At 45.2% G+C, this 25,847-nt stretch overlaps 1 protein-coding gene across 5 annotated transcripts in view; it reads right to left on the reverse strand.

Annotated features, from left to right (window-relative positions):
* Positions 1 to 25,847, reverse strand: part of LOC129818881 (CBP80/20-dependent translation initiation factor-like) — a 125,945-nt gene that overhangs the window by 87,821 nt on the left and 12,277 nt on the right. Inside the window, exons 2-8 of one of the 5 annotated variants that reach the window (XM_055875187.1) lie at positions 24,332 to 24,560; positions 21,680 to 21,751; positions 15,292 to 15,414; positions 11,222 to 11,295; positions 8,951 to 9,055; positions 8,712 to 8,804; positions 8,319 to 8,394 (exon numbers count right to left, since the gene is read on the reverse strand). In XM_055875187.1, the coding sequence (XP_055731162.1) occupies positions 8,319 to 8,394; positions 8,712 to 8,804; positions 8,951 to 9,055; positions 11,222 to 11,295; positions 15,292 to 15,414; positions 21,680 to 21,751; positions 24,332 to 24,514 (726 nt within the window). In that variant the 5' untranslated portion in view covers positions 24,515 to 24,560. Of the gene's footprint in view, positions 1 to 8,318; positions 8,395 to 8,711; positions 8,805 to 8,950; positions 9,056 to 11,221; positions 11,296 to 15,285; positions 15,415 to 21,679; positions 21,752 to 24,331; positions 24,561 to 25,847 lie in introns of all 5 variants that reach the window. The other 4 variants (XM_055875186.1, XM_055875182.1, XM_055875185.1 and 1 more) reach the window with 4 other exon arrangements.

Genomic DNA, 25,847 nt, shown 5'->3' on the forward strand with positions numbered 1-25,847 from the left:
GTGTTGGTCCCATGTTTCATGAGCTGAAATAAAAGATCACAGAACTGTTCCATACGCACAAAAACCTTATTTCTCTCAAATGTTGTGCACACATTTGTTTACATCCCTGTTAGTGAGAATTTCTCCTTTGCCAAGATAATCCATCCACCTGACAGGTGTGGTATATCAAAAAGCTGATTAAACAGCATGATTATTACACAGGCGCACCTTGTGCTGGGGACAAAAGGCCACATTAAAATGTGCAGATTTGTCACACAATGCCACAGATGTCTCAAGTTTTGACGGGAGCATGCAATTGGCATGTTGACTGCATGAAAGGCCACCGGAGCTGTTGCCAAATAGAGAAATTAACATTAAACTACCATAAGCCACCACCAATGTCGTTTTAGAGAATATGACAGTACGTCCAAATGGCCTCACAACCATGTGTAACTACGCCAGCCCAGGACTTCCGGCTTCTTTACCTGTGGGATTGTCTGAGTCCAAAGTATTTCTGTCTGTAATAAAGCCCTTTTGTGGGGGAAAACTCATTCTGATTGGCTGGGCCTGGCTCCCAAGTAGGTAAGCATATGCCCTCCCAGGACCACCTATAGCTGCGCCTCTGCCCAGTCGTGAAATTCATAGATTAGGGCCTAATTTCTTTATTTAAATTGACTGAATTCCTTATATGAACTGTAACTCAGTAGAATTGTTACATTTATATTTCTGTTCAGTATACATAAACAAAGAGTAATAAAAATAACCATAATTATTTTGTGGTATCCAGTTGGTAGTTAGTCTTGTCCCATCACTGCAACTCCCGTACGGACTCGGGAGAGGCGAAGGTCGAGAGCCACGCGTACTACGAAACACGACCCAACCAAGCCACACTGCTTCTTGACACAATGCCCGCTTAACCCGGAAGCCAGCCACACCAATGAGTCGGAGGAAATACCGTAGAACTGGCGACCGTGTCAGCGTGCATGCGCTGGGCCCGCAGCTGGAGTCGCTAGAGCGCGATGGGACAAGGACATCTCGCCGGCCAAACCCTCCCCTAAGCTGGACGACGCTGGGCCAATTGTGCCCCATGGTCGTCCCGGTTGCAACCCGCTGCGACAGAGCTTGGACTCGAACCAGGATCTCTAGTGGCACAGCTAGCAACTGCGATGCAGTGTCTTAGACCACTGCACCACTAGAGGCCCCATATGAATCAGTTTTAACTAATGGTTATAACTAATACACTTGAATTCTATTAATGGATGATGTTTAACGATTGATTAAATTGTATTGTGTTGTTGGATATCTTATTGATCAGCCTGGGAGGCAGAGAGAGAGAGAGAACAAGACACTGCCTAATGGGCCCATATCTGACTGTCATATAATCACAGAGACACACAGTAGTCTGGTAGTCTGGTTTGGCAGGGGCACAGAGAGGGGCCTCTATAGCGGGTGGGCGGGTGTGGCCCACACAGACACTATGTTTACCTCTACCATCCACCCGTCAAGTCCTTCTCCCCTCCTCTCTCTTTCTTCCCCCTCCGTGTCCCATCGCATCCACGCAGCTCCTCTCGTCTCCCTCCATTCCTCCCATCTCTTTCTCTCTCTCAATCCCATCTCAAATCAGGCCAGTGTGGTTTGTCTGGTTTCCAGTCTCATAAATACAGGGGAAGGAGGATGACCCAAAATGGGGATCGGGGGCCATGGCGTGCAGGATATCCAGAGCTGCGTCCCAAATGGCAAACTATTCCCTTTAGTGCACAACTTCTGACCAGGCTCCATAGAGCGCTGGTCAAATGTAGTGCAGTATAAAGGGAATAGGGTGCCCTTTGGGACAGCCCAGGCCAAGCTCCCACTCCCCACAGGGGAGGTACCTCCAACAGCCAGACTGACTGACTGACTGACTATTATGATGCAATCGTCCTCGGTCTGGCCAACCAATAAGATGCCCAGGATCAGACCACCAGAAGTGATGATTATGGAGTGGAAAGTGTTCATTCATGAACTTGGATGTGTTGTTAAATGTCAAAGAATTTTGATGTATATTATATTGAGGTTTGGCGTATAAAGACATAATACATAAAGAACTAACGCATGAATTCACACACAAAAACGGCAGCGGGGGAAAACAACAGTGATTGAGTTTGAGTGCCAAATACATTGTGTGTGTGTGTGTGTCTGTATACACATCTCCTCCAGAGCATGTTCCCTGATCCCTAAAAACAGTTCCTCTGTGGTCGGTCACTGGGAGAAGAGCGAGCTCTCTGCTCTCCTCGCCGACTGACAATGGCAGGAAAAGGGAGTAGGACGGGGCTGCTCGCCGCACTGACCTCCACATTGTTCCACTGTGGACGTGAAGGAGGGAGAAGGAGGAGGACAAGAATGGAGGAGGGAGCAGACCCAGGCAGGCCTGTGTTACATACCGGCCCCAGTTAGAGTCATGAGGGCTAGCTGGCTGGCTGGCTGCACCGAAGACTCCTGCTCCGGTGCACGTAGACCGGGGGGGGCCAGCCAGTCTGAGGCGACGTCTTTGGTCTGGCCCTCTGGTCGCTTTGTTCAGCAGGAAGGAACCAGAGCGGACGGAGCGGATGTGTCCTCAGTAACTCTGTGGTCCCTGCTCGGGCACCACCGGTCAGCCCGCCAGGCCCCGACCGACTGGCTCGGTACCAAAGCACCACCAGAAAGAGAATGTGCAGGAGGGTAAGCCTCAGCCTGGGGCCAGATTAGTTTGTGTTGATCTTGTCAACTCCTATGGTCATTGACATGACAATGACCATAGGAAGTGGCAAAACAGAAAAAAAGTGATCTGGGATAAGGCTATCAGCCTTCCTCCCTCCTGGGAAAACAACCAGCCCCACTGAGACTGAGGCAGAAGACAGGGGAGAAAAACTACAGTTGATCTACTATAAGCTCCCACTGCACCTCAGTGCAAGACTGTAGTCCCTGGTTCAAATCCAGGCCGCATCACATCCGGCCGTGATTGGGAGTCCCATAGGGCGGCACACAAATTGGTCCAGCGTCGTCCAGTTCTGGCCGGGGTAGGCCGTCATTGTAAATAGGAATTTGTTCTTAAAATGACTTGCCTAGTTAAACAAAAAGTTAAATAAAAACATAAAAATCACCCCGATGTTGACCAACATTAGTTGAGTCTTCATCAGGGGTCACCACCAGGCTTCGGTTGAATCTCCACCAGGCTTCGGTTGATAAGACCATTGAGAGTTAATGAGAACAAATGGAGCGACGGACAGGAGCGCACACCGGACATAAGCACGCTTCCACGCGAGTACACGGAAACAGACGAGCCGGCTCTCACGTCAACGCAAAAACAGAGCCCTTTAAGCCACGGGAAAAGAGAGAACACGATCAAATGCGAGTAACACCCATTGAAATCAAAATGGTGCCGGAGGACTTCTGCACACAAGTCGCAGTCGCACAAACAAGCAGGGTTCACACACTTTGACAAATTTCCATGACCAATCATTTGCTGCGTCTATGCATACATGAAAAAGTAAGCATAAATGTGGTCTCTGATCCAACTTACTATCTCCTGGCGTTGCTCCCTTCAGCAAGTCACTTAACGACCCACAAAGTTGAACAGCAGCATTGTTAGGCTACCGTACAAAACACATGGTCAAACACAGCTAACAGCTAACACTCCAACGGGAAAGCTAATTGGTGTGCAGTGCAGGCTTTTGATCCAGCCCTGCTCAAACACACCCGAGTCAGCTTATCAAGGTCCTGCTGAGCAGATTACTTTTTAGAACGTGGTGCCTTATAGCACGGCTGGAACAAAAGCCTGCACATCCTGTCGCTCTCCTGGGGGATGGCTGGCCACCCTTATATAAAATTTTGCAATAAAAACACTGTCTTCTTAAAATAATTCCCTCTTTCAATGAATTGGACAGCATGGGAGTTGTTTGTCAATTAGGCTATTCTAAAAATATTTATTTAACATTGTCAGAATAACATGGCTACTGTTGAAAAGAGGGGAACCCCAGCTTTGTATTTCTCATCTCCTAATATTCCGTGCTTGAGACATTGTTTTACAACCGAAACATGTAGCACCTGTCCCGTTCACCTTCTGCACGTCGGCCATTTGAGGTTATTAACGAATGCCAGCGGAACGTTTTTAGGACATAGCGATGACGTTAACACATGCTAATAATAGCTAAATAGTCGGAGAGCGAAATAACTAGCCAGGGCACGAGCTATCTAGTTAAGAGTCTGTTGTCTAGAATTATTTTATAGGCTACCTGCTGCTGCAATGTCTCCCTTGCTCTCCGTCACCAACTGCCCATTCACATTGGCACACATACTCTATGCAGGTGATGCACATACAGTACACACGGAGACATGCCTATGGCGGGTCATTCTGATCATGGCTGATATGTAGATTTTTACACGATTGACACATTATTTAAAAAGTTTCCCTAAATGAATTACATGAAACGATTTTAAACATATTTCCATGACTTTTCTGATTGTATTATTTTTTTTCGAGGCCTGGAATACACAATTTCCAGATGGCCATGATTTTTCGAGGACTTATGATCGTACGAACCCTGAACAGGGCAACTAGATGTTAGGGTACTAAAAAAAAAGTACATATTTACAGACACAATTATCTGTCCTACCCAGTACCACACACACACACACACACACACACACACACACACACACACACACACACACACACACACACACACACACACACACACACACACACACACACACACACACACACACACACACACACACACACACACACACACACACACACACACACACACACACACACGGTTTAATTTCACAGACAGACCAATGTATGAAAACACGTCACAACAAATTCAGTTGTGTGGATGGGTTGTGTTGTTGACATGCATGCTCAGAATGCCCCAGAGCACACAGACGTATAGGCCTGTCACAATAACACATCTCCTGTTGACATCAGCCGCCAAATGCACATATAGTTGTGTATGTCACAACAGCACGTCTTCGGTTGACATCATCTGCCCAATGACTGAGCTGTCCGTCCGTCCGTCTGTCACTATAAACTATGGGAACATGAGAGGGGTCCCTGCCATGCCCTGCTCTTAAAGCTGACCTGATGTAAACCATCTCTGCTAGGGTAAAGGTGGGTGGGACCACATGACACACACCCACTCCCAGTGTAAACTATGTCAGGAGCGGGAATGAGGAGCGGGAACGGGCTTGACTCATTTTTAAAATGAAGCGCGTCTCACTCCAGCACCAGGGATTCATCCTGAAAGAATCTAACATGTCTACACTGTCATCGTAACACAGGCGCTAGGGTCGGGAGGGGTGAGTGTGTGGAGCAATCAGCTGCATTCCAGGGAAGCTAGCAGGGCTCCCGAGGGACATGTCTTGCAGAGATGTTCTCCCTCTCGGAAGTGACTTAGGAAGTGGTGGAGGAGAGGGGGGGTTGTGGGTTACGTAGTCTCTTGGCCCAGACTACCCCCTGGAGTCTAAAGGGTGAAGACTGTGGAAGTGGCAGGTCACTGTTGACTAACTGGTCTAGTCAGTATTACATTAACACACAGAGTTCTGTCTGCACAGAGTGTCCCTGTTCCCCATTGCATTGCACTCAGGGCCAGGTTCAGACATTAGGCCTACATCAGGGTTGTGTTCAGTAGGGCACGCTGTAGCAAAAAACATTTTGCAACAGACCAAAATCTGTGTTGTTATTGGATGATTTCAGGTAGTACCTCACTGTTCCAAAACATTTAACGGTGTATCCCTACTGAACACGGCCCAAAGCTGCACATACGACGAGCCCTACTCCTATTCACGATTCTGATTCGCAGGATGTACACACGTTCTCGCCACACACACAAACGTGACACTGACTGCCCTTCACCATCAGGGAGACAGAGTGGAACAAACATACAGTAAGCTTCCTTCCTACGCCAGCAGCACGCCAGTCTCCTTCCAAAACATTCGATGTGTCGCTTTACAGCCATTCTGATTTAGACTTGTGTGTTTTGGATCATCGTCTTACTGCGTGGCCCAGCTGCGCTTCAGCTTCCACCACCATGCTTGACCGTTGGTGTGAGGTTCTTACTGTGGAATGCACCGTTTTGGATTTCTCGCCAGAAATAACAGCACCCATATTGTCCAAAAAACGTCAACTCTAGTTTGCCAAAACTAGCACCTGGATGATCGTCAAGACTCCTGGAAGAATGTTCAGGCAAGTCAAAAGTGGAACTTCTTGGACGACATGGGCGTCCCGTTATTCCTGCCCGAAAACCAAACGCTACATTCCACATTTCGAACGTCATAGCAACAGTCAAGCGCGGTGGTGGTATAGTGAGGGTTTGGGGAAGCTTTGCTGCCTGGACGACTTGCCATCAAAGAAACCATGAATTCTGCTCTGCATGAGATCATTCTAAAGGGGAATGTCAGGCCATCCGTCCGTAAGCTGAAGCGCAGCTGGGTCATGCAGCAAGACTATGATCCAAAACACATGAAAGTACATCAGAATGACTGAAAAGAGGCACATTTAAAGTTTTGGAATGGCCTAGTCCATGTCCAGACCTAAACCCGATTGAGATGTGACAGGACCTGAGACGAGCAGTTCATGCTCGAAAACCCACAAATGTCAGGTAAAGCAGTTCTGCATGGAAGATTGGGCCAAAATTCTTCCATACAGGAAGTGTTCAGTTGCAGGCATTACAGCTAAAGGTGGTACAACCAGTTATTGAGTGTAAGGGGGCAATTACTTGTTCACACAGGGGCATTTGATGTTGCATAATTATTTTATTTTATTAACAAAGTTATCTAAATGTTCACGCAGGTTCCCTTTATCTAATATTAGGGTTTGATTGAACAAAAATATGCAGAGAAAAACAGAAAAAGGTGGAAATATATTTTCACGGCATTGCACACACAGAGCTCCAGTCAATCACAGAGGCTTAGCGGCCTGGCGTGGTCCGCTGCTATATTTAGTCAGGTTATCAGTGAGATAAACCCAGGGAATGACTGGCTGGACCTGGTCATAGGATCCTAGCAGGGGACAATAAAGAGCTCCATGTGGCTGTGTTACTAAGACCAACAGAGGGCAATTGGCATCAGACCCACTGAATGTCACTATTGACAAACACTGTGAGGAAAACAGGCCTGGCATTGCCAGGTCTCATGATAAATAGTATCAGGCACTGCCGAGTAGAGGAAGCATGATCATAAAACACTAATATTCAGTCATCTTGAGGAGGTACTCTCTTTGGTCTATTTTCTACTTTCTTGGCTATGATTTGAGTTTTACTTTCAGGGTCATCTGCATCCTTGCAGTCGCAGTTCCTTCCCTTACGTTTTTGTGTGGGGCGTCTGTGTATTTTAGAATGCAGTCAGGCAAAGGAGACGGTGGTCACAATGAAACGATAACAATAGCCTGGAGACTGGCTTGGCCTGGCGTGGGATGGCGTCATGGCTGGCTGGCAGGGCTGTGACGTGGGCAGGGGTGGGGGATGTGTGTGTGTGTCCTGCCCTGTCCTCATGACCCTCCAGTGCCCCTGTGCCAACATCCTGCCCGTCAGCAGACCACTGCAGAGCAGACAAACCCGACTGGCGCACAGTGACGCAGTACTGTAGACATGCAAGACCCAACCTAGTTGTATCTGTATCCTATTCCTGCCAGCAATAATTGCCCCTTGGGATGATTCAAGTTGACTGAATTGCATTGTTTTACAGTTATCTTGGCTACAGAGCTAAAGAAAGTTACACCCCCGTCTTGGTCGTAGGGATGTGTTCTATTTAGGGTTTTGAAGCGTTAGTAGGATAGATCCAGAGATCCAGCAAAGGTTAAGTCTCATCAGCACTACAGTGCTTTGGGATGAGGATGGATGGAACTTACCTTGAAACTACCACAGGGTGGCAGTAAAGGGACACCATTTCACCACTAGTAGTCAGTCCACTCACACAAGAACACTCAACAATTCTTTCACTCAAGTACGGTTGTTCAATCTTCTAACCATCAGGTGGAGCTCCCTACCAACAAGTAAGTTTATGGTCTTGATAGAAAGCAGAAAGAGGATTTTTATTTATTTATACAATTTTGAACCTTTATTTAACTAGGCAAGTCAGTTAAGAACAAATGCTTATTACAATGACGGCCAACTGGGAAGCAGTGAGTTAACTGCCTTGTTCAGGGGGCAGAACAACATATTTTTTTTACCTTATCAGCTCGGGGATTCGATCCAGCAACCTTTCGGTTACTGGCCCAACGCTCTAACCACTAGGCTACCTGCTGCCCCTATAGAGGACAGAGCTACAGATAGAAGATTTGATCTACAGAAGAGGAGAGAGATAGAAGATTGGTAACTTACAGTGAGGCCTGGCAGGAACTGCTCCAGCTCGTTCAAGTTGATCCCATCGTCACACTCAAACTTGCCTTTCATCATCCTGAAAGACAGAGACAGACACACAGATGGAGACAGGGTGAACAGGTGTGGTAGATTGGGCTCTGATCGGGACTTCCTTATACAGTGGGCTGTGGCTCAATCTCAATTCATCTTTCCTCACATCCCCTTTCCTCGCCTCCTTCTCAAAAGTCATTGAAGAAGGTTTGAGGTGGCGGACCGTCTCCAATACGGTCGAGAAGGATGTGAGGATAGGTTGTGAGGAATCGTGGAAAGACTCATTGAGATTGAGCCTACGCCCAGTACTGAGGCCGAGAGAAGTGGGGCAGGAAGAGTCTAGCAGAGGCTACAGACACCTACAGTTCTAAGTAGTAATGGAATGGACCAGCATCATCATTGTCATGTTTATCCCATGGAAGAGGATCAATGGGAGGGATGAATGGGCTTTCAGATCTGCAAAGAGGAAACATTGAAGGGTTAGGGCCAAGGGAAAAATGGTAGCGAGTGAATTAGGAGTGACCATGTTCCTCTACGTTCAAGTCAAGGAGACTTTTTTTTTTTTTTTTTTTTTTTTAAATTGAGGCTGAAGATGCACTGACCCCTCTCTGTCGATGTGTGGAAGGTGCTTTGGTGTTCCCCGGAAGGGTTTCCTGTGGAACTGGCTGAAGTCCAGCTTCTCAGGCTGGAGGTCCCACGTTGCCCCCCTACAAAAACAACACAACATAGGTGAGGAAGATGACACGACAGTTAATACACTCAGGCTGGACGCCCAACTACAACACGGGACAGGACGAGGTCTGTTAATAGCAGGAAAGACATCCACTGTTCTTGGAGCATAAACTGTGAAGTCTCCATCTACTCTACCATCTGCCCACTTCTCTAAGGCCCCAAAACAAGACGTGGGATCATCCATTTAAATCACCCCTGATGCCAAGCTGCCCCCTAATGATGCCTATAGGCAGCCTAGCTACTTTAGGAACACCCCCTGAAGATGCCCGGTCATCCGAACGACTTTAAATGACCCCCCTGATGATGCCCGGCTAATCGCTCCTTAAACTCTCAGTCAGACGACGCTACCATATGTTTCAGTGTGCCGATTAAAACGTAAATCACAAAATTTAAAGAGTGGCAGTTTTAATCCAGCCATTACATTAATCTATCATGAATCGGATACAGAATATAAAAACTTGTTGGTAAGCAAATACAGTCCCTGGTCACGGAAAAGGGGGGGGAAGTTTCTGACTGATCCAATTACAGCTTTGTCGTAGTAACAGGGTGGGCTTCCACTGTGTGTGCGTGGCTTCCTTCCTTCTATGCCAACGTGATTTAACAACCTCTCGGAGGAAAAGTTAACATGGCATTACCATGCAGCCGTCGCCACGGCAGCCTCCCGCTACACTGGCGACACCCAACACCCGCCCCCACTATGTCATCATCACATAACACCGCTCCTCTTTTCATTCAATACACCTACCTAGCTAACGAGTCACACGAGAGATTCAAGCCTTCGTGTTTTTTCAGTGCTGGTTCGGCTTCTTTTTTTAAACCCCCCCCCCCCCAAAAACGCTGGTCATCTCATCCCAGAAGAGTTTGTTTTGTATACGTGTTCATCTTTGAAGCATGTACTTGTGATTACAGAGTGAGTCTACCCCTCTGGAAGGCATCACAAACAGGCCAAGAGCTGAATCTCAGGCTGCATCCTAAATGGTACCATATTGCCTACATAGAGCCAAACTTTTGACCAGGGCCAATTGGGCTCTGGTCAAAATCAGTGCACTTGTATAGATAATAGGATTCCATTTTGGGTGCATACTCAGAACGGTGACATTGTCGTCATGTCTCCAGTAAGTAGAGAATCTCGGCTAATTGAGCTTGTAGCAAAATAAAAAACTCTGGGATCCACAGCAAAACAAATGCTGATATGACTATTCATATTGTAATAATTACTTTATTTAAACCAGAGATTACTGTTACATACTGTGCTAAATTGTACCACCCTCTGCACTACTTCCACACAAAATCAGAACAGGCCACATTTCCCCCCGTTTAGGCTGTTAGGGGGCAGAAATCATCAGCGATTGAAAAAGAGCTTGCTGATGCTGAAAGACGGCGTGGCTGTAAATGTATTTCATTTAGCCTGAGGCTAAGCCGCTGCTAATGTAGTTATTTTGTTGGAACAGTCTGGCCCCTGTGGTTGTTTTTTCTCTATCTCCAGTCTGACAACACCAAAGCAGGTAATGTTTTCCTAGCATCAGCTTGTCTGGTCTGGAGAGGGTAGCCACCACTACGAGGACAAGAGACTGTACAGTCCCACTGCCTGACGACTCATCCTGAAGTTAATTCCGCTGCTCTATCAATCAGCCTATACATTCATTCCGAAACTGCCATCCTAGTAGTCATTTGTGCCGATGTCAAAATGAGGGGGTTATAAAACAAACTATTCAGCGATTGGATAGTCTCCAACCAATCAGAGTATCAAAGCCAATGACATGATTAGTGGAGGCCTGCTCTTGCCCAACCCATCAGTTTCCGGGACCAATCAGAACGTGTTTGCATTCTACAAGACGTCGGGGAGGAATGCAAATCCACACGCAGTGAGCGTGGTGTTTGGCGGGAGCGATGTGGATGTGTCGTCAGGCTAACCTGGACTACCCATCCAACCACCCATAAAGACAATGAAGCCTATGAATGTAAACAGACTACAAGCTATACATCTGTAGAAGCTTGTAATACTGCATATTTTTCCTATCCATTGATGGGTAGGAAACGTGTCGGTCAATACATGACATACCCACGAGTCCGTGGTGTGTGTGGTGACGGGGAGCTGTGGGGTGGTGAGTAATGACTGAGTATATAGTTACATGACGTACCCATGAGAGTCCATGGTGTTAGCAGCCCAGATGTCGGTACCCAGGATGTCAAAGGACCCTTCTCTGTTCCCGTTCTGAAAGACAACGCGATACAACAGTGTATTATCTATATATCACTTCGACAGAACACGTCTACTACTGCAGCTAATATTGATCAAAAAGAGGCATCTTGGTGTCCATTATCACAGCGCTTCACTGGACTAATACTTCACTTGAGTACTAACAGTCACTGACATTGATGTAGGTGACGCTCGTTAAAGGGTGTATAACGACACATTTTAAACAGGGAAAACAACTGTTACAAATCAACCCGACAACCACCCAGTAGCCTATTCACAACCAAGAGTAATCTCATTTCACCCAAAAAAAAAAAAAAAAAAACTACTTTATGTGTAATTTGCAGAGATCCTGAAAAACAGTTGTCAATTGCTTTTGCGACATCACTGGGGGGGGGGGGGGGGGGGGGACCACTCACTACACGGGTGGCGTTGCACTGCAAACACTGTGTGCATGTTCAGCAGTTCACATCATGTAGCTGTTCTATGGAGTTATTTAGCAACAAAATGTTCCGACAATAGCCCAGTAGTCAAACTACATGTCACAGATAATTCACTGAAGTTCATGTTGATCGAGCGATAAATAGATGACAAGGTGATTTGCAAGGCTACATGCATGCGTTGCATGATCCATGTTGCAAATCTGAAGCGCAAGCCTTTGATCATATAGGCCTGTCCCATATCTGGATGCTCATAATAGATGTATTTCTATGTATAAAATCAGATATCTATATGAATGAATAGGCAGGTCCATCTTAATTCTGGTATTAGGCAATGGCCTATCGATTTCGAACAAAAATATTCATCCTTTTCCAGGTTACATCCATGGCCACTGCTATAGTAATATGCTGCAGTCGATTGACTGGTTCTTTCAGTGATGTCAAAGTCCATTATTTCAGAACGTTGAAAAGTACTTTGCAAAATGTTGGTTTAAATTTCATATTGTTTATTTTTTAGGGATGAAATGTTAATATACTCAAAAACAAAAATATAAAATGCAACAAGCAAAGTGTTGGTTCCATGTTTCATGAGCTGAAATAAAAGATCCCAGAAATGTTCCATACACACAAAAAACATTATTTGTCTCAAATTTTGGGCAAACATTTGTTTACATCTCTGTAAGTGAGCATTTCTCCTTTGCTAAAATAATCCATCCACCTGACAGGTGTGGCAAATCAAGAAGCTGTTTAAACAGCATGTTCATTACACAGGTGCACCTTGTGCTGGGGACAATAAGGCAACTAAAATGTGCAGTTGTGTCACTCAACACATGTCAAGTTGAGGTTGTGTGCAATTGGCATGCTGACTACCAGAGAATTTAATGTTCATTTCTCCAACGTCGTTTTAGAGAATTTGGCAGTACGTCCAACATGCCTCACAAAGGCAGACCACGTGTCACCACGCCAGCTCAGGACCTCCACATCCGACTTCTTCACCTGCAGGGGGTTGTAGAGTGCTGAAGAGTATATCTGTCTGTAATAAAGCCTTTTTGTGGGGGAAAATCTAATTCTGATTGGCTGGGCTGGCCAGTCATGTGAAATCCACAGATTAGGGCCTAATGAATTTATTTTGATTGAATTATTTCCTTCTACGAACAGTAACTCAGGAAAATCTTTGAAATTGTTGCATGTTAAGTTTATATTTTTGTTTAGTATATCGTGCATTCGGGAAAGTATTCAGACCCTTGACTTTTTCCACATTTTGTTATTCTAAAATGGATATTTATTTTTTTAAGTAGTATTTCTCAATCAACACACAATACCCCATAACGACAAAGCAAAAAACAGTTTTTTTAATTTTTGGGCAGATTTATTAAAAATAGAAAACAGAAATAACTTATTTGCATAAGTTTTCAGACCTGTTGCTATGAGACTCGAAATTGAGCTCAGGTGCATTGATTGGACATGATTTGGAAAGGCACACGTCTATATAAAAGGTCCCACAGTTGACGGTGCATGTCAGAGCAAAACCAAGCTATGATGTCCATAGAGAAATTGTCCGTAGAGCTCCGGGACAGGATTGTGTCGAGGCACTGATCTGCGGAAGAGTACTAAAACATTTCTGCAGCATTGAAGGTCCCCAAGAACACATTGGCCTCGATCATTCTTAAATGGAAGAAATTTTGAACCGCCAAGACTCTTCCTAGAGCTGGCCGTCTGGCCAAAATGAGCAATTGGGGGAGAAGGGCCTTGGTCAGGGAGGTGACCAAGAACCCAATGGTCACTCTGACAGAGCTCTTCTGTGGAGATAGGAGAACCTTCCAGAAGGACAACCATCTCTGCAGCACCACCAATCAGGCCTTTATGTTAGAGTGGCCAGACGAAAGCCATTCCTCAGAAAAAGGCACGACAGCCCACTTGGAGTTTGCCAAAAGGCACCTAAAGATTCTCAGACCATGAAAGACAAGATTCTCTGGTCTGATGAAACCAAGATTGAACTCTTTGGCCTGAATGCCAAGTGTCACGTCTGGAGGAATCCTGGCACCATCCCTATGGTGAAGCATGGTGGTGGCAGCATCATGCTGTGGGAATGTTTTTTCAGCGGCAGGGACTGGGAGACTAGTCAGGATCGAGGGAAAGATGAACGGAGCAAAGTACAGAGAGATCCTTGATGAAAACCTGCTCCAGAGCGCTCAGGACCTCAGACTGGGGCGAAGGTTCACCTTCCAATAGGACAACGACCCTAAGCAGAGCCAGGACAACGCAGGAGTCTCTGAATGTCATTGAGTGGCCCAGCCAGAGCCCAGGCTTGAACCCGATCTAACATCTCTGGAGAGACCTGAAAATAGCTGTGCAGCGACGCTCCCCATCCAACCCGACAGAGCGGAATGGGAGAAACTCCCCAGATACAGGTGTGCCAAGCTTGTAGCGTCATACCCAAGACTCAAGGCTGTAATCGCTGCTAAAGGTGCTTCAACAAAGTACTGAGTAAAAGATGTGAATACTGTGTGTTTTTTTATATATATATTTTTTGCAACATTTTCTAATAATCTGTTTTTGCTTTGTCATTAAGGAGTATTGTGTGTAGATTGATGAGGGGGGAAAAAACGATTTCATCAATTTTAGAATAAGACTAACGTAACAAAATATGGAAACGGTCAAGGTGCCTGGTGAAGTGTTTCCTTCTCCACGACCCCTTGTTTCATATACATCCTTTAAAGTACCATTCAGTGGAAAGATGATCATCCCATCACAACGGATATGAGGGACTTTTTTTTCTATACAAAACGTGTTTTTTCCCACATTTACTTTGTAGTTAACATTAAATTGAGAAGTTTTAGGGGAACGTTTGTTTACCCAGAAGACAGTTATCATCATCATCATCGCTAACTGGCTACATGAAGTAAATGATAGACAAACATACGCATCACACAGGCAATATTGCTGGAAATGAATTGGTAGATATTGTCTTACCTTTGGCTTTTTAAGCCAATTGTGACAAACTAGGGGTGGGATAATGTCAATGTGGATTGGATAGTAGTCGGGAGCTTGAGGTGTCTGATACGTGTGAGATTTGTTCATGACAGTTTGCGGTGGAAAACGTGAAAAATACATTCAGAATTGTTTGGCGAGCTACTCATAGGTGGGCTCCGAGCTACTGGTAGCTCACGATGGACCTGTAGGAGACCCTTGGGCTACAAGATGAATTGATGGACCACGTCAAATTGGCTAGCTAGTTACAGTAGCTAAAGACAGAGCACATCAATTTGGCTAGTTAACGAGCTAACTGTCAGGGGATAAACTAGAAAGTTATTTCCAAATATTGCTCCATTTGGTAACAGATAACTTTACCAGGACGAGTTAAACGCAAATACTTGCACATGTCAAGCTGTTTCCAAAAAAGCCTAATCTCTCAACAAGCAAGATAAATGACAAGTTGTTTGCTACATGCCAAATAGATAGGCTACCCTTCCTCAAGTATCGCAGTTTTTTTTGTTGTAACTGATGATCGAGCTAAATGTCTGGGGACGTGGTGGTCTAATGTAAAAGCAGCAGTATAGTTAGTTACCTGTACCTTGGCTGGCCCTCCGAATTGGTTGTTCCTCCCTCTGCTACCAGACCTGGAGCCTGAACCAGGTCTAGAGCCAGAGCTGGGCCTGGACCCTGTACTGCCATTACTACTGTGATCCCACTCATCCTGCAGGGAAGGGGGGGGGGGGGGTAGAGACAGACAGAAATAGATAGTGGGAGGAAGAGAGGGATTAAGATCAATACCATATCAAATCCTCCTTTGCAGAAAACACAGAACATGTGATATGCAATGCTGATTGTATTGTCAATAAGACACATTTCTATTATCTATGAGGGAGGAGAGTGGAGAGTAAGGATCTGATATATTCCCAGCCACAGTTCGTGGTTAGCAGCATGTGGGGTAATAAATTGAGATATAGACAATTACAGACCTCATGCAGTCTGCTGCTGAGTCTGAAGACCATTTACATGAGAGAGAGAGGTGTGGGTGGAGGGAGGGGCGTTGGTCATGTTGGGTAGCAAAGGGAGAAGGAGAATGCTGACAGGGCTGGTAACCCTGAGCAACCACAGTAGCTGCAAGTAGCAGCACAACTGACTGCTACTGGCTGAATAAAGGTTGCAGCAGCCAGTGACTGTTTTGTCCCAATGGTCACCGTCTGGCCCCATACCCTAGTACAGGCTGGCTGGCTGCATACATACACAGGTTGACAAATAGAGCAACCAGTCAGTGCCTTGGTTCAGTGGATGGACGGACACACACACACACACCTCTTAACCCTACTACAGCCTGCCTGCCCGACTGGCTGGCTGGGGTATTCCGCTAACCCCTGGTGACCCGTTCCCTCTCATTTATATCCAGTCCTTCTCTAGTGGTTTCTGTCTGTGTGTGTACATTCCTCAGAGCAGTTTTAGACAACCTCCCAGTTTCACAAAAAAAAATGTTACGTTTTCTCCCTGATGCACATAACCCAGACCCACAACACTGTACGCAGATACCACACAGACAGACTCAACAGGCCAGGCCAGAGAGTCATGTTCTCTGTTCATTCAATTTCATGTCATTTGATTATTTCATCAGTGCCTCTCACAAAGTCATTTGTCAGACTTAACGCAAGCCGCCTTATCCCACCAAATGACAGCCTAGTGCTTGGGAAAGGAAAAATATATATCAGGCGACGATACAAAGAATAATACGTCTCCCCTTTTCCTCCCTCTCCTTTTTCTTTTCCCACAGGAACAGCTGAGAGGGAGAAAGGCTAAAGCAGCGTCAAAAGTAGTGCATGTATAGGGATTAGGGAGCCAATTGGGCTGCAGTTTAGGCTAAAATCAACACATCCTCACAAGGGCCTGATCAGCATCTGAATAGCTCTCTATTTCTGGGATAGATCTGGGAGCAACATGAGTCATGACTGTGCTGATTGAGATGAAAGTGAAAACTAGGTCCTCTGTGATCCCAGAGAAGTCAAGCGATTCAGTTACACTGCTATCCCGAAACTGCGGTCCTCAAATCTCTTCCTCAGAAACCGACACACCCCAGACACTCTAACCTCTAATCCTCAGTCTTCACCTGACTACAACCAACCCAACTGTCCACAAGACAGCCTCAAGTCACTCTGTGTGCAAACAAGGGCTTAGAAAGGGCTCCAACTGCTTAGTTCAAATGAAAGTGAAGCAAAGAAGCAGATGACTGAATCAGTGCCCAGAAGACAGGCTGCTGCAGCAGCAGCCCAGCGTCTGCGTCACTCTCTCCAGCAACACAACCACCTCACATACCTGACCATACCGTCTATCTATGCCTTTATGACCTAAGGTACAAACTATTAATACTGACCCAAAAATAAATATTTATTTCAACCTCAGGTCACCTCACCATACAGTATCAATGTATTGTTACCATACACAACCTATAGGCCCGAACTATTGAATCATTTTTACATGCACATACTAACCACGTCAGGGCATCGACTGGAACAAAATGAAAACCTTACCTAACTCAAAGCCATCGCAGTTTATGTAAGTATCAGAGCCTGAGGTAGCTTGTATGTAGCTGAAACAGCATTTCTGGTTATGGGGAGCTCCTAAGGCAAGGGTCTCCAACCTTTCCTAGCATGAGAGCTACTTTTTAATAAACAAATAGGCACAATCTTCTCCTCTACCCTGCAATGTGTCCCCGGGCCCTTGGGGTAAAATAAATGTGTTTCTGTCAATATAGCCAGTAAAATAGTGGTTCATAAACAGTATTTGGCATAGCAGGCCTCATAAAATGCTCTATTGTATTTTTCTGCATTCTGTTCTGGGTTTCAGCAACGTGGCGTTGGTGGATGGAGCGAGACATGATGTCCCAGATGTGCTCAATTGGATTCAGGTCTGGGGAACGGGCGGGCCAGTCCATAGCATCAATGACTTCCTCTTGCAGGAACTTCTGACACACTCCAGCCACATGAGGTCTAGCATTGTCTTGCATTAGGAGGAACCCAGGGCCAACCGCACCAGCATATGGTCTCACAAGGGGTCTGAGGATGTCATCTCGGTACCTAATGGCAGTCAGGCTACCTCTGGCGAGCACATGGAGGGCTGTGCGGCCCCCCAAAGAAATGCCACCCCACACCATGACTGACACACCGCCAAACCGGTCATGCTGGAGGATGTTGCAGGCAGCAGAACGTTCTCCACGGAGTCTCCAGACTGTCACGTCTGTCACATGTGCTCAGTGTGAACCTGCTTTCTTCTGTGAAGAGCACAGGGCGCCAGTGGCGAATTTGCCACTCTTGGTGTTCTCTGGCAAATGCCAAACGTCCTGCACGGTGTTGGGCTGTAAGCACAACCCCCACCTGTGGACGTCGGGCCCTCATACCATGGAGTCTGTTTCTGACCGTTTGAGCAGACACATGCACATTTGTGGCCTGCTGAAGGTCATTTTGCAGGGCCCTGGCAGTGCTCCTCCTGCTCCTCCTTCCACAAAGGCGAAGGTAGCGGTCCTGCTGCTGGGTTGTTGCCCTCCTACGGCCTCCTCCACGTCTCCTGATGTACTGGCCTGTCTCCTGGTAGCGCCTCCATGCTCTGGACACTACGCTGACAGACACAGCAAACCTTCTTGCCACAGCTCGCATTGATGTGCCATCCTGGATGAGCTGCACTACCTGAGCCACTTGTGTGGGTTGTAGACTCCGTCTCATGCTACCACTAGAGTGAAAGCACCGCCAGTATTCAAAAGTGACCAAAACATCAGCCAGGAAGCATAGGAACTGAGAAGTGGCCTGTGGTCACCACCTGCAGAACCACTCCTTTATTGGGGGTGTCTTGCTAATTGCCTATAATTTCCACCTGTTGTCTATTCCATTTGCACAACAGCATGTGAAATGTATTGTCAATCAGTGTTGCTCCCTAAGTGGACAGTTTGATTTCACAGAAGTGTGACTGACTTAGAGTTACATTGTGTTGTTTAAGTGTTTCCATTTATTTTTTTGAGCAGTGTAGTTCTGTCAGGTAAGCCTATTTTTGTATTTAGTTGAGAAGGTTTTTGTGGAAGATATTTCTGTCTACACCATTGAGCTACCCACAAGACGGTTATCCTTAGCATCGATAACTGGTTACACACGTAGTGATAAACGCACGCACCAGACAGGGGCAATATTGTGTTACTTTTGGCTTTTTAAGCCAATAGTGGCTAACCAGGGTTGGGATAATGTCAATGTGGCTTTGGGGGTTTGCAATGATAAAAAAAAGAAGAAATGAAATGTACTTTCAGAATTGCTTGGCGAGCTCCTCATAGGTGGGCTGAGAGCTACTTGAAGACCCCTGCCCTACTAAGGTAAGGTGTGTGTGTGTGCGAGGAGAACTTTACAGGCCTGTGTTAAAAAGAATAGGATGAGCTGGTGTGAAATCGCCTGCCTTGGGTTTGCCTCCTCTCAAACGCAAACAAATATTTTATTTTTGCTAGGTAGCGTTAGCTAGCGCTAGGCGTCTGTACTTGTGTCAAAACAAATAGAATAGTCAGAATCGCTTTACATATCATATCGGGGAAAGGGGGAAAAAAGAGGACTTACCCTGGGCAAGCAGTGGTCGGTCCTACACAATCAAAACGACACTAACAATGGAACACTACCACACATTAGAGGTTGACCGATTAATCGGAATGGCCAATTAATTAGGGACGATTTCAAGTTTTCATAACAATCAGTAATTTTGGGACATCGATTATGGCCGATTACATTGCACTCCACGAGGAGACTGCGTGGCAGGCCGACCACCTGTTACGCGAGTGCAACAAGGAGCCATGGTAAGGTTCTAGCTAGCATTAAACTTATCATATAAAAAACAATCAACCTTCACATAATCACTAGTTAACTACACATGGTTGATGGTATTACTAGTTTATCCAGCTTGTCCTGCGTTGCATATAATCGATGTGGTGCCTGTTAATTTATCAGTGAATCATAGCCTACTTCGCCAAACGGGTGATTTAACAAGCGCATTCGTGAAGAAAGCACTGTCGTTGCACCAATGTGTACCTAACCATAAACATCAATGTCTTTCTTAAAATCAATACACAAATATATCTTTTTAAACCTGCATATTTAGTTAAAAGAAATTAATGTTAGCAGGCAATATTAACTAGGGAAATTGTGTCACTTCTCTTGCATTCATTGCACACAGAGTCAGGGTATATGCAACATTTTGGGCCGCCTGGCTCGTTGCGAACTAATTTTCCAGAATATTACATAATTATGACATAACATTGAAGGTTGTGCAATGTAACAGCAGTATTTAGACTTATGGATGCCACCCGTTAGATAACATATGGAACGCTTCCGTATTTCACTGAAAGAATAAACGTTTTGTTTTCGAAATGTCAGGTCATTAATATGGTCAAATCCAGAAACTAAGGCTCGTATTTCTGTGTGTTATTATATTATAATTAAGTCTATGATTTGATAGAGCAGTCTGACTGGGCGGTGGTAGGCAGCAGCAGGCTCGTAAGCATTCATTCAAACAGCACTTTACTGCGTTTTGCCAGCAGCTCTTCGTTGTGCTTCAAGCATTGCGCCGTTTATGACTTCAAGCCTATCAACTCCCGGGATTTGGCTGGCAATACTAAAGTACCTATTAGAACATGCAATAGTCAAAGGTATATGAAATACAAATGGTATAGAGAGAAATAGTCCTATAATAACTACAACCTAAAACTTCTTACCTGGGAATATTGAAGACTCATGTTAAAAGGAACCACCAGCTTTCATATGTTCTCATGTTCTGAACAAGGAACTTAAACGTTAGCTTTTTAACATGGCACATATTGCACTTTTACTTTCTTCTCCAACAGTTTTTGCATTATTTAAACCAAATTGAACATGTTTCATTATTTATTTGAGACTAAATAGATTTTACTGGTGTATTATATTAAGTTAAAATAAAAGTCTTCATTGATCATTCAGTAGTTGTAAATGTCATTATCACAAATACATATATATATATAAATAAATAAAAATTGTCAGATTAATCGGTATCGGCTTTTTTTTGTCCTCCAATAACCAGTACCGGCATTGAAAAATCATAATCGGTCGACCTCTACCACACATCATTGGTTGAAACAGGAGGAGACAGAGAGAGCCAGAGACGTGCGTGTCTCCCTGCACCCTGTGCTAGCAGACACGAGCAAATGCGCTCTGCCACGTCGTCGTTGCCAACAGGCACAGACAAACACAAAGCCAGAGGGAATGGGGGAAACCCCATCCACCAGACTAGAAGAACCCTGGCTATGAAGTCAGCATTCAGGAACATAACTGAACACGACCCTGTTCTCAGCTATAAAACCGGGCTACAACCCCCTATTTTCCACCACTGACAGAACAACACCTACTGTACCATGATATCCCAGGGTAGTTAGCTATGGAAACACACTATCACCATAAAGCCCATGCAAATAGGAAGAGGATTAGTGAGAGAGGTCTCAATTTATGAGCAGCCAGTCTGGATATGTTATCAGCCCAGCTGCCAGTATGCCTCGGTGGAAACTCACTTATGCCTACATTTTGCAAGTGATGAACACTTGTCTACATCCATCCTACACTTCAGCAGAGCCTCGAACTGAGATACATCGTAGGCAAAGCTATAAATCAGAGACGAAATAAGTTGAATTCAAAATGCATCTGGTCTCTTTTAGCATGGAGCTTGCTTATTTATGGCGGTTGTGTCCTATGGGCATTTGCTATACGACCAAAGAAGTAGACACCCAATGAAACAGCAGTAATGTGCTGTATGTCTGACTGGAGCCATATGTTAGTAACCTTGGCTGTCATTGAGATCTCGTTTCCCCCTAATCAATGACCGTACATAGAGGTTCAGCACAGCTGTGGGTTGTGTGTAGACCTTCAGCCAGCCAGCATTTCCTCCAGAATCCAGACACATCACACACATTCCAAAACACTCACTGGTTTGGTGGAGCCCCTCCCCCACGAGGGTGACCAACTCCCGTCTTTCTTGTCATTGCAGTCCTCTGTCCACTAGGTCAGAGGGAGAGAGAGGGGAAAAATTGGAATGACAATTACTCAACACTATTTTGTGATGATGGTGGAAAGAAAGAAGTTTACAAATCTCTCCTTCTCCACCCTCTGCCAGCTGGTCAATGTTGTCCCCTACTTTTTGCTTGGCTATGCATCCCATTAGGTAAACTAGCCTGCTTTCTGTGCACGTACGAGAGCCACCAGTTTTGGGTTTTCGAGTTACAGTGCCTTCGGAAAGTATTCACACCCCTTGACTTTTTCCACAGTCACGTTACAGCCTTATTCCAACTTAATTACAAAATAAAGCAATCTACACATAATACCCCATAATGACAAAGCAAAAACAGGTTTAGAAATTTTTGCAAATGTATATATATAAAAAAAATTGAAATTGAAAAATTGAATTGAAAAAAAGAAATTGAGCTCAGGTGCATCCTTTTTCCATTGATCATCCTTGAGATGTTGCTACAACTTGATTGGAGTCAAACTGTGGTAAATGCAATTGATTGGACATGATTTGGAAAGACACACACCTCTATATAAAGTCCCACAGTTGAAAGTGCATGTCAGAGCAAAAACCAAGCCTTGAGGTCAAAGGAATTGTCCGTAGAGCTCAGAGAAAAGATTGTGTCGAGGCACAGATCTGGGGAAGGGTACAAAAACATTTCTGCAAAATTGAAGGTCCCCAAGAACACAGTGGCCTTCATCATTCTTAAAATGGAAGTAGTTTCGAACCACCAAGACTCTTCTCCTAGATCTGGCCGCCTGGCCAAACTCAGCAATCGGGGGAGAAGGAACTTGGTCAGGGAGGTGACCAAGAACCCGATGGTCACTCTGACAGAGTTCTAGAGTTCCTCTGTGGACATGGGAGAACCTTCCAGAAGGACAAACATCTCTGCAGCACTCCACCAAATCAGGCCTTTAGGGTAGTGGCCAGACGGAAGATACACCTCAGTAAAAGGCACATGACAGCCCGTTTGGAGTTTGCCAAAAGGCACCTAAAGACCCTCAGACTATGAGAAACAAGATTCTCTGGTCTGATGAAAGCAAGAGTGAACTCTCAGGCCTGAATGCCAAGCATCACGTCTGCAGGAAATCTGGCACCATCACTACGGTGAAGCATGGTGGTGGAAGCATCATAACTTGGGGATGTTGTTTTGCTCTCTTCAAGGCAAAGATGAACGGAGCAAAGTACAGAGATCCTTGATGAAAACCTGTTCCAGAGCACTTAGGACCTCAGACTGGGGCGAAGGTTAACCTTCCAACAGGACAATGAGCCTTAGCACACAGCCAAGACAATGCAGGAGTGGCTTCGGGACAAGTCTCAGAATGTCCTTGAGCAGCCCAGCCCAAGCCCGGACTCAAACACGATCTAACATCTCTGGAGAGACCTGAAAATAGCTGTGCAGCAATACTCCAAATCCAACCTGACAGAGCTTGAGAGGATCTGCAGAGAGGAATGGGAGAAACTCCCCAAATACAGGTGTCCCAAGCTTGTAGCGTCATACATACCCAAGAAGACTCGATGCTGTAATCTCTGCCAAAGGTGTTTCAACTAAGTACTGAGTAAAGGGTCTGAATACTTACGTAAATGTGATATTTTTTTTAATTTTTATATATATAAATGTGCAAAATTTCAAAAAACATGTTTTGCTTTTTCATTATGGTCTATTGTGTGTAGATTGATTAAGGGGAATAAAAAACAATTGAATCGATTATTTTAAACTAATCCCGGGTCGCTAATTATTGGTTTGATAACAAACAACGATGTACAGTCACGATACCTAGCTAGCTAACAACCTGGTAACTTGACAGTAGGTTGAGGCACAGGAAGAAAGGAAAAGTGTTTGACACTCATAAGACGTGCTTGAAAATGGTAGGATTCATACAGGCCTAATGCAAGCCTAAACTATATCAAAACACCTATTTATTTCTGCTGCTTCTTAAATTGCTCGGTGCCTAACGTTTTAAAAGCTGGGAGTAGTGGGTGTGTTTGTGGGAGAGCGAGAGAGTGGTGTGTGTGTGTTTATGAGAGTGAGGGAGACAGAGTGAGGGAGGGAGAGTGCGGGTGTGTCATGTATATCATGACATGTATATCATGACATGTATATCACAGGAGGTCGTGGCACCTTAATTAGGGAGGACGGGCTCGTGTTAATGGCTGTAGCGGAATGGTATCAAACACATGGTTTCTATGCGTTTGATTCCATTAAATGAGCCGTCCTCCAGCAGCCTACACTGATGCATATTCCTTCCTACCATTCCTCCAACCAATATGAGCAAATCAGCCGTTCTATGCAGTATTCTACTATACACGGAACAGTGTGAAGTTAAATGTAATGTGTTGCATTAAGTGGAAGTGTGAATTTCAGTGCCACGTTTTTGGAGAACGGGGGACGGAGCGAACAGGATGCTCGGCCACTGATTTTTTCCCCACCATGGTATCGCGATACTATTTGGTATCGTGATACTTTGGTCTGGTATCATTTGTTAAAATGTCGGTATCGTGACAAGCCTAGACTACTTGTATCAGCATCAATGTTGCCACTCTGGTCCCGTTTAGCATTAGCCTTAGCTAACCTGTGAAATGTGGGACTGGGGCTTGTCGTCTCCGTCCAGGTACGTCTCGTTTTTGTCTCCCAGAAGGCCTTGCACCTGGTACTCCAGCACGTAGCTGTCGATGAAGCGCTCCAGCTCCTCAATCTCCTGTGAGCGCGTGCTGCCAGCCTCTGAGGACGCGGACGCCACCGACGAGTTTTCCATGGCAACCTGCTGCCTGCCCGCCGGCGGGGGAGAGAGAGGAGAGGACCTGCAGAGAGGTGCAGGAGAAATGGCTGGTTAGTAGAGAGATCAAATCAAAAAACATGACCGCAACATATCCACTTAAAAAACCACCATGTTGAGTCAAGAAGCTATAAGTGTGTCATTCAGACAGATAGTTCAAACATTTTCATTCAAGAAAAGTTCATTCAAAAACATCCATTAAGAAAATGTCAAATAGACACTGTCAGACTTCTCAGAATACTGAACACCAAATCCAAACCACGCCCATTCAGGGCAGAGCAGTAATAACACTACTCCATCAGCAGGTGAGGCATAGTGTGTTTACATCCTAGGAAGAGTTGGCCTTCAGTCCTACTGCTACACCCAGGCCCAGCAGGTGTAACAGTATCACTTTAGTCCGTCCCCTCACCCCGACCCGGGCGCGAACCAGGGACCCTCTGCACACATCAACAACAGTCACCCACGAAGCATCGTTACCCATCGCTCCACAAAAGCCGCGGCCCTTGCAGAGCAAGGGGAACCACTACTTCAAGGTCTCAAAGCGAGTGACGTCACCAATTGAAATGCTATTAGCGCGCACCACCGCTAACTAGCTAGCCATTTCACATCGGTTACACAGGCAGCAGAACAACAGTCTATTCTCACCTCCTAACATTGTCCCCAGACCAGAGCCAGACAGTCAGTTATGAAACGGGACAGCTTTGTCTCTCTGCAGGGGTTTTATAGGCACTAACTCAGCCATGGCTCGTTGGCCAAAGTCTATGGGGATATCAGACATCCAAATGAAGGTATGTAGTAAACACAGGCTTAACAGATCTTATAAATGTTGTTCTATGAAAATCTTCATCAGCCAACATCACTTTTTGTGAATTAGGAAGCATTTATGTAATCCAAACAAGCACATAAAGGCTACATATTCATACAGGTCGTGATAATACACTGATATTATCTCATAGAACAAAATGTTTAAAGATCTCATATAAGCCTCAGACCTTATTTTCCCTATTAATTTCCCCCATAGGAATGGCTGAACGAACCAAAGGTAACTCATTTCAGTTTTTTAGGACTACAAGATGGCGAGCTCTATGCCTTTCACCCTGCTTGTGTTGTCTCTTGTCGTGATGTGTGTTTCATCCTATATATATATATATATATAATTATTATTTATTTTTTTTCTTCTTTCTTTTTAATCCCAGGCCCCGTCCTCGCAGAAAGTAATTTGCCTTTTGGTATTATCGTCATTATAAATAAGAATTTGTTATTAACTGACTTGCCTAGTTAAATAAAGGTTAAATAAAAACCATAAAAATAT

Source organism: Salvelinus fontinalis, chromosome 21, assembly GCF_029448725.1.
Source record: "Salvelinus fontinalis isolate EN_2023a chromosome 21, ASM2944872v1, whole genome shotgun sequence".
Classification (NCBI taxonomy): Eukaryota; Metazoa; Chordata; class Actinopteri; order Salmoniformes; family Salmonidae; genus Salvelinus; species Salvelinus fontinalis.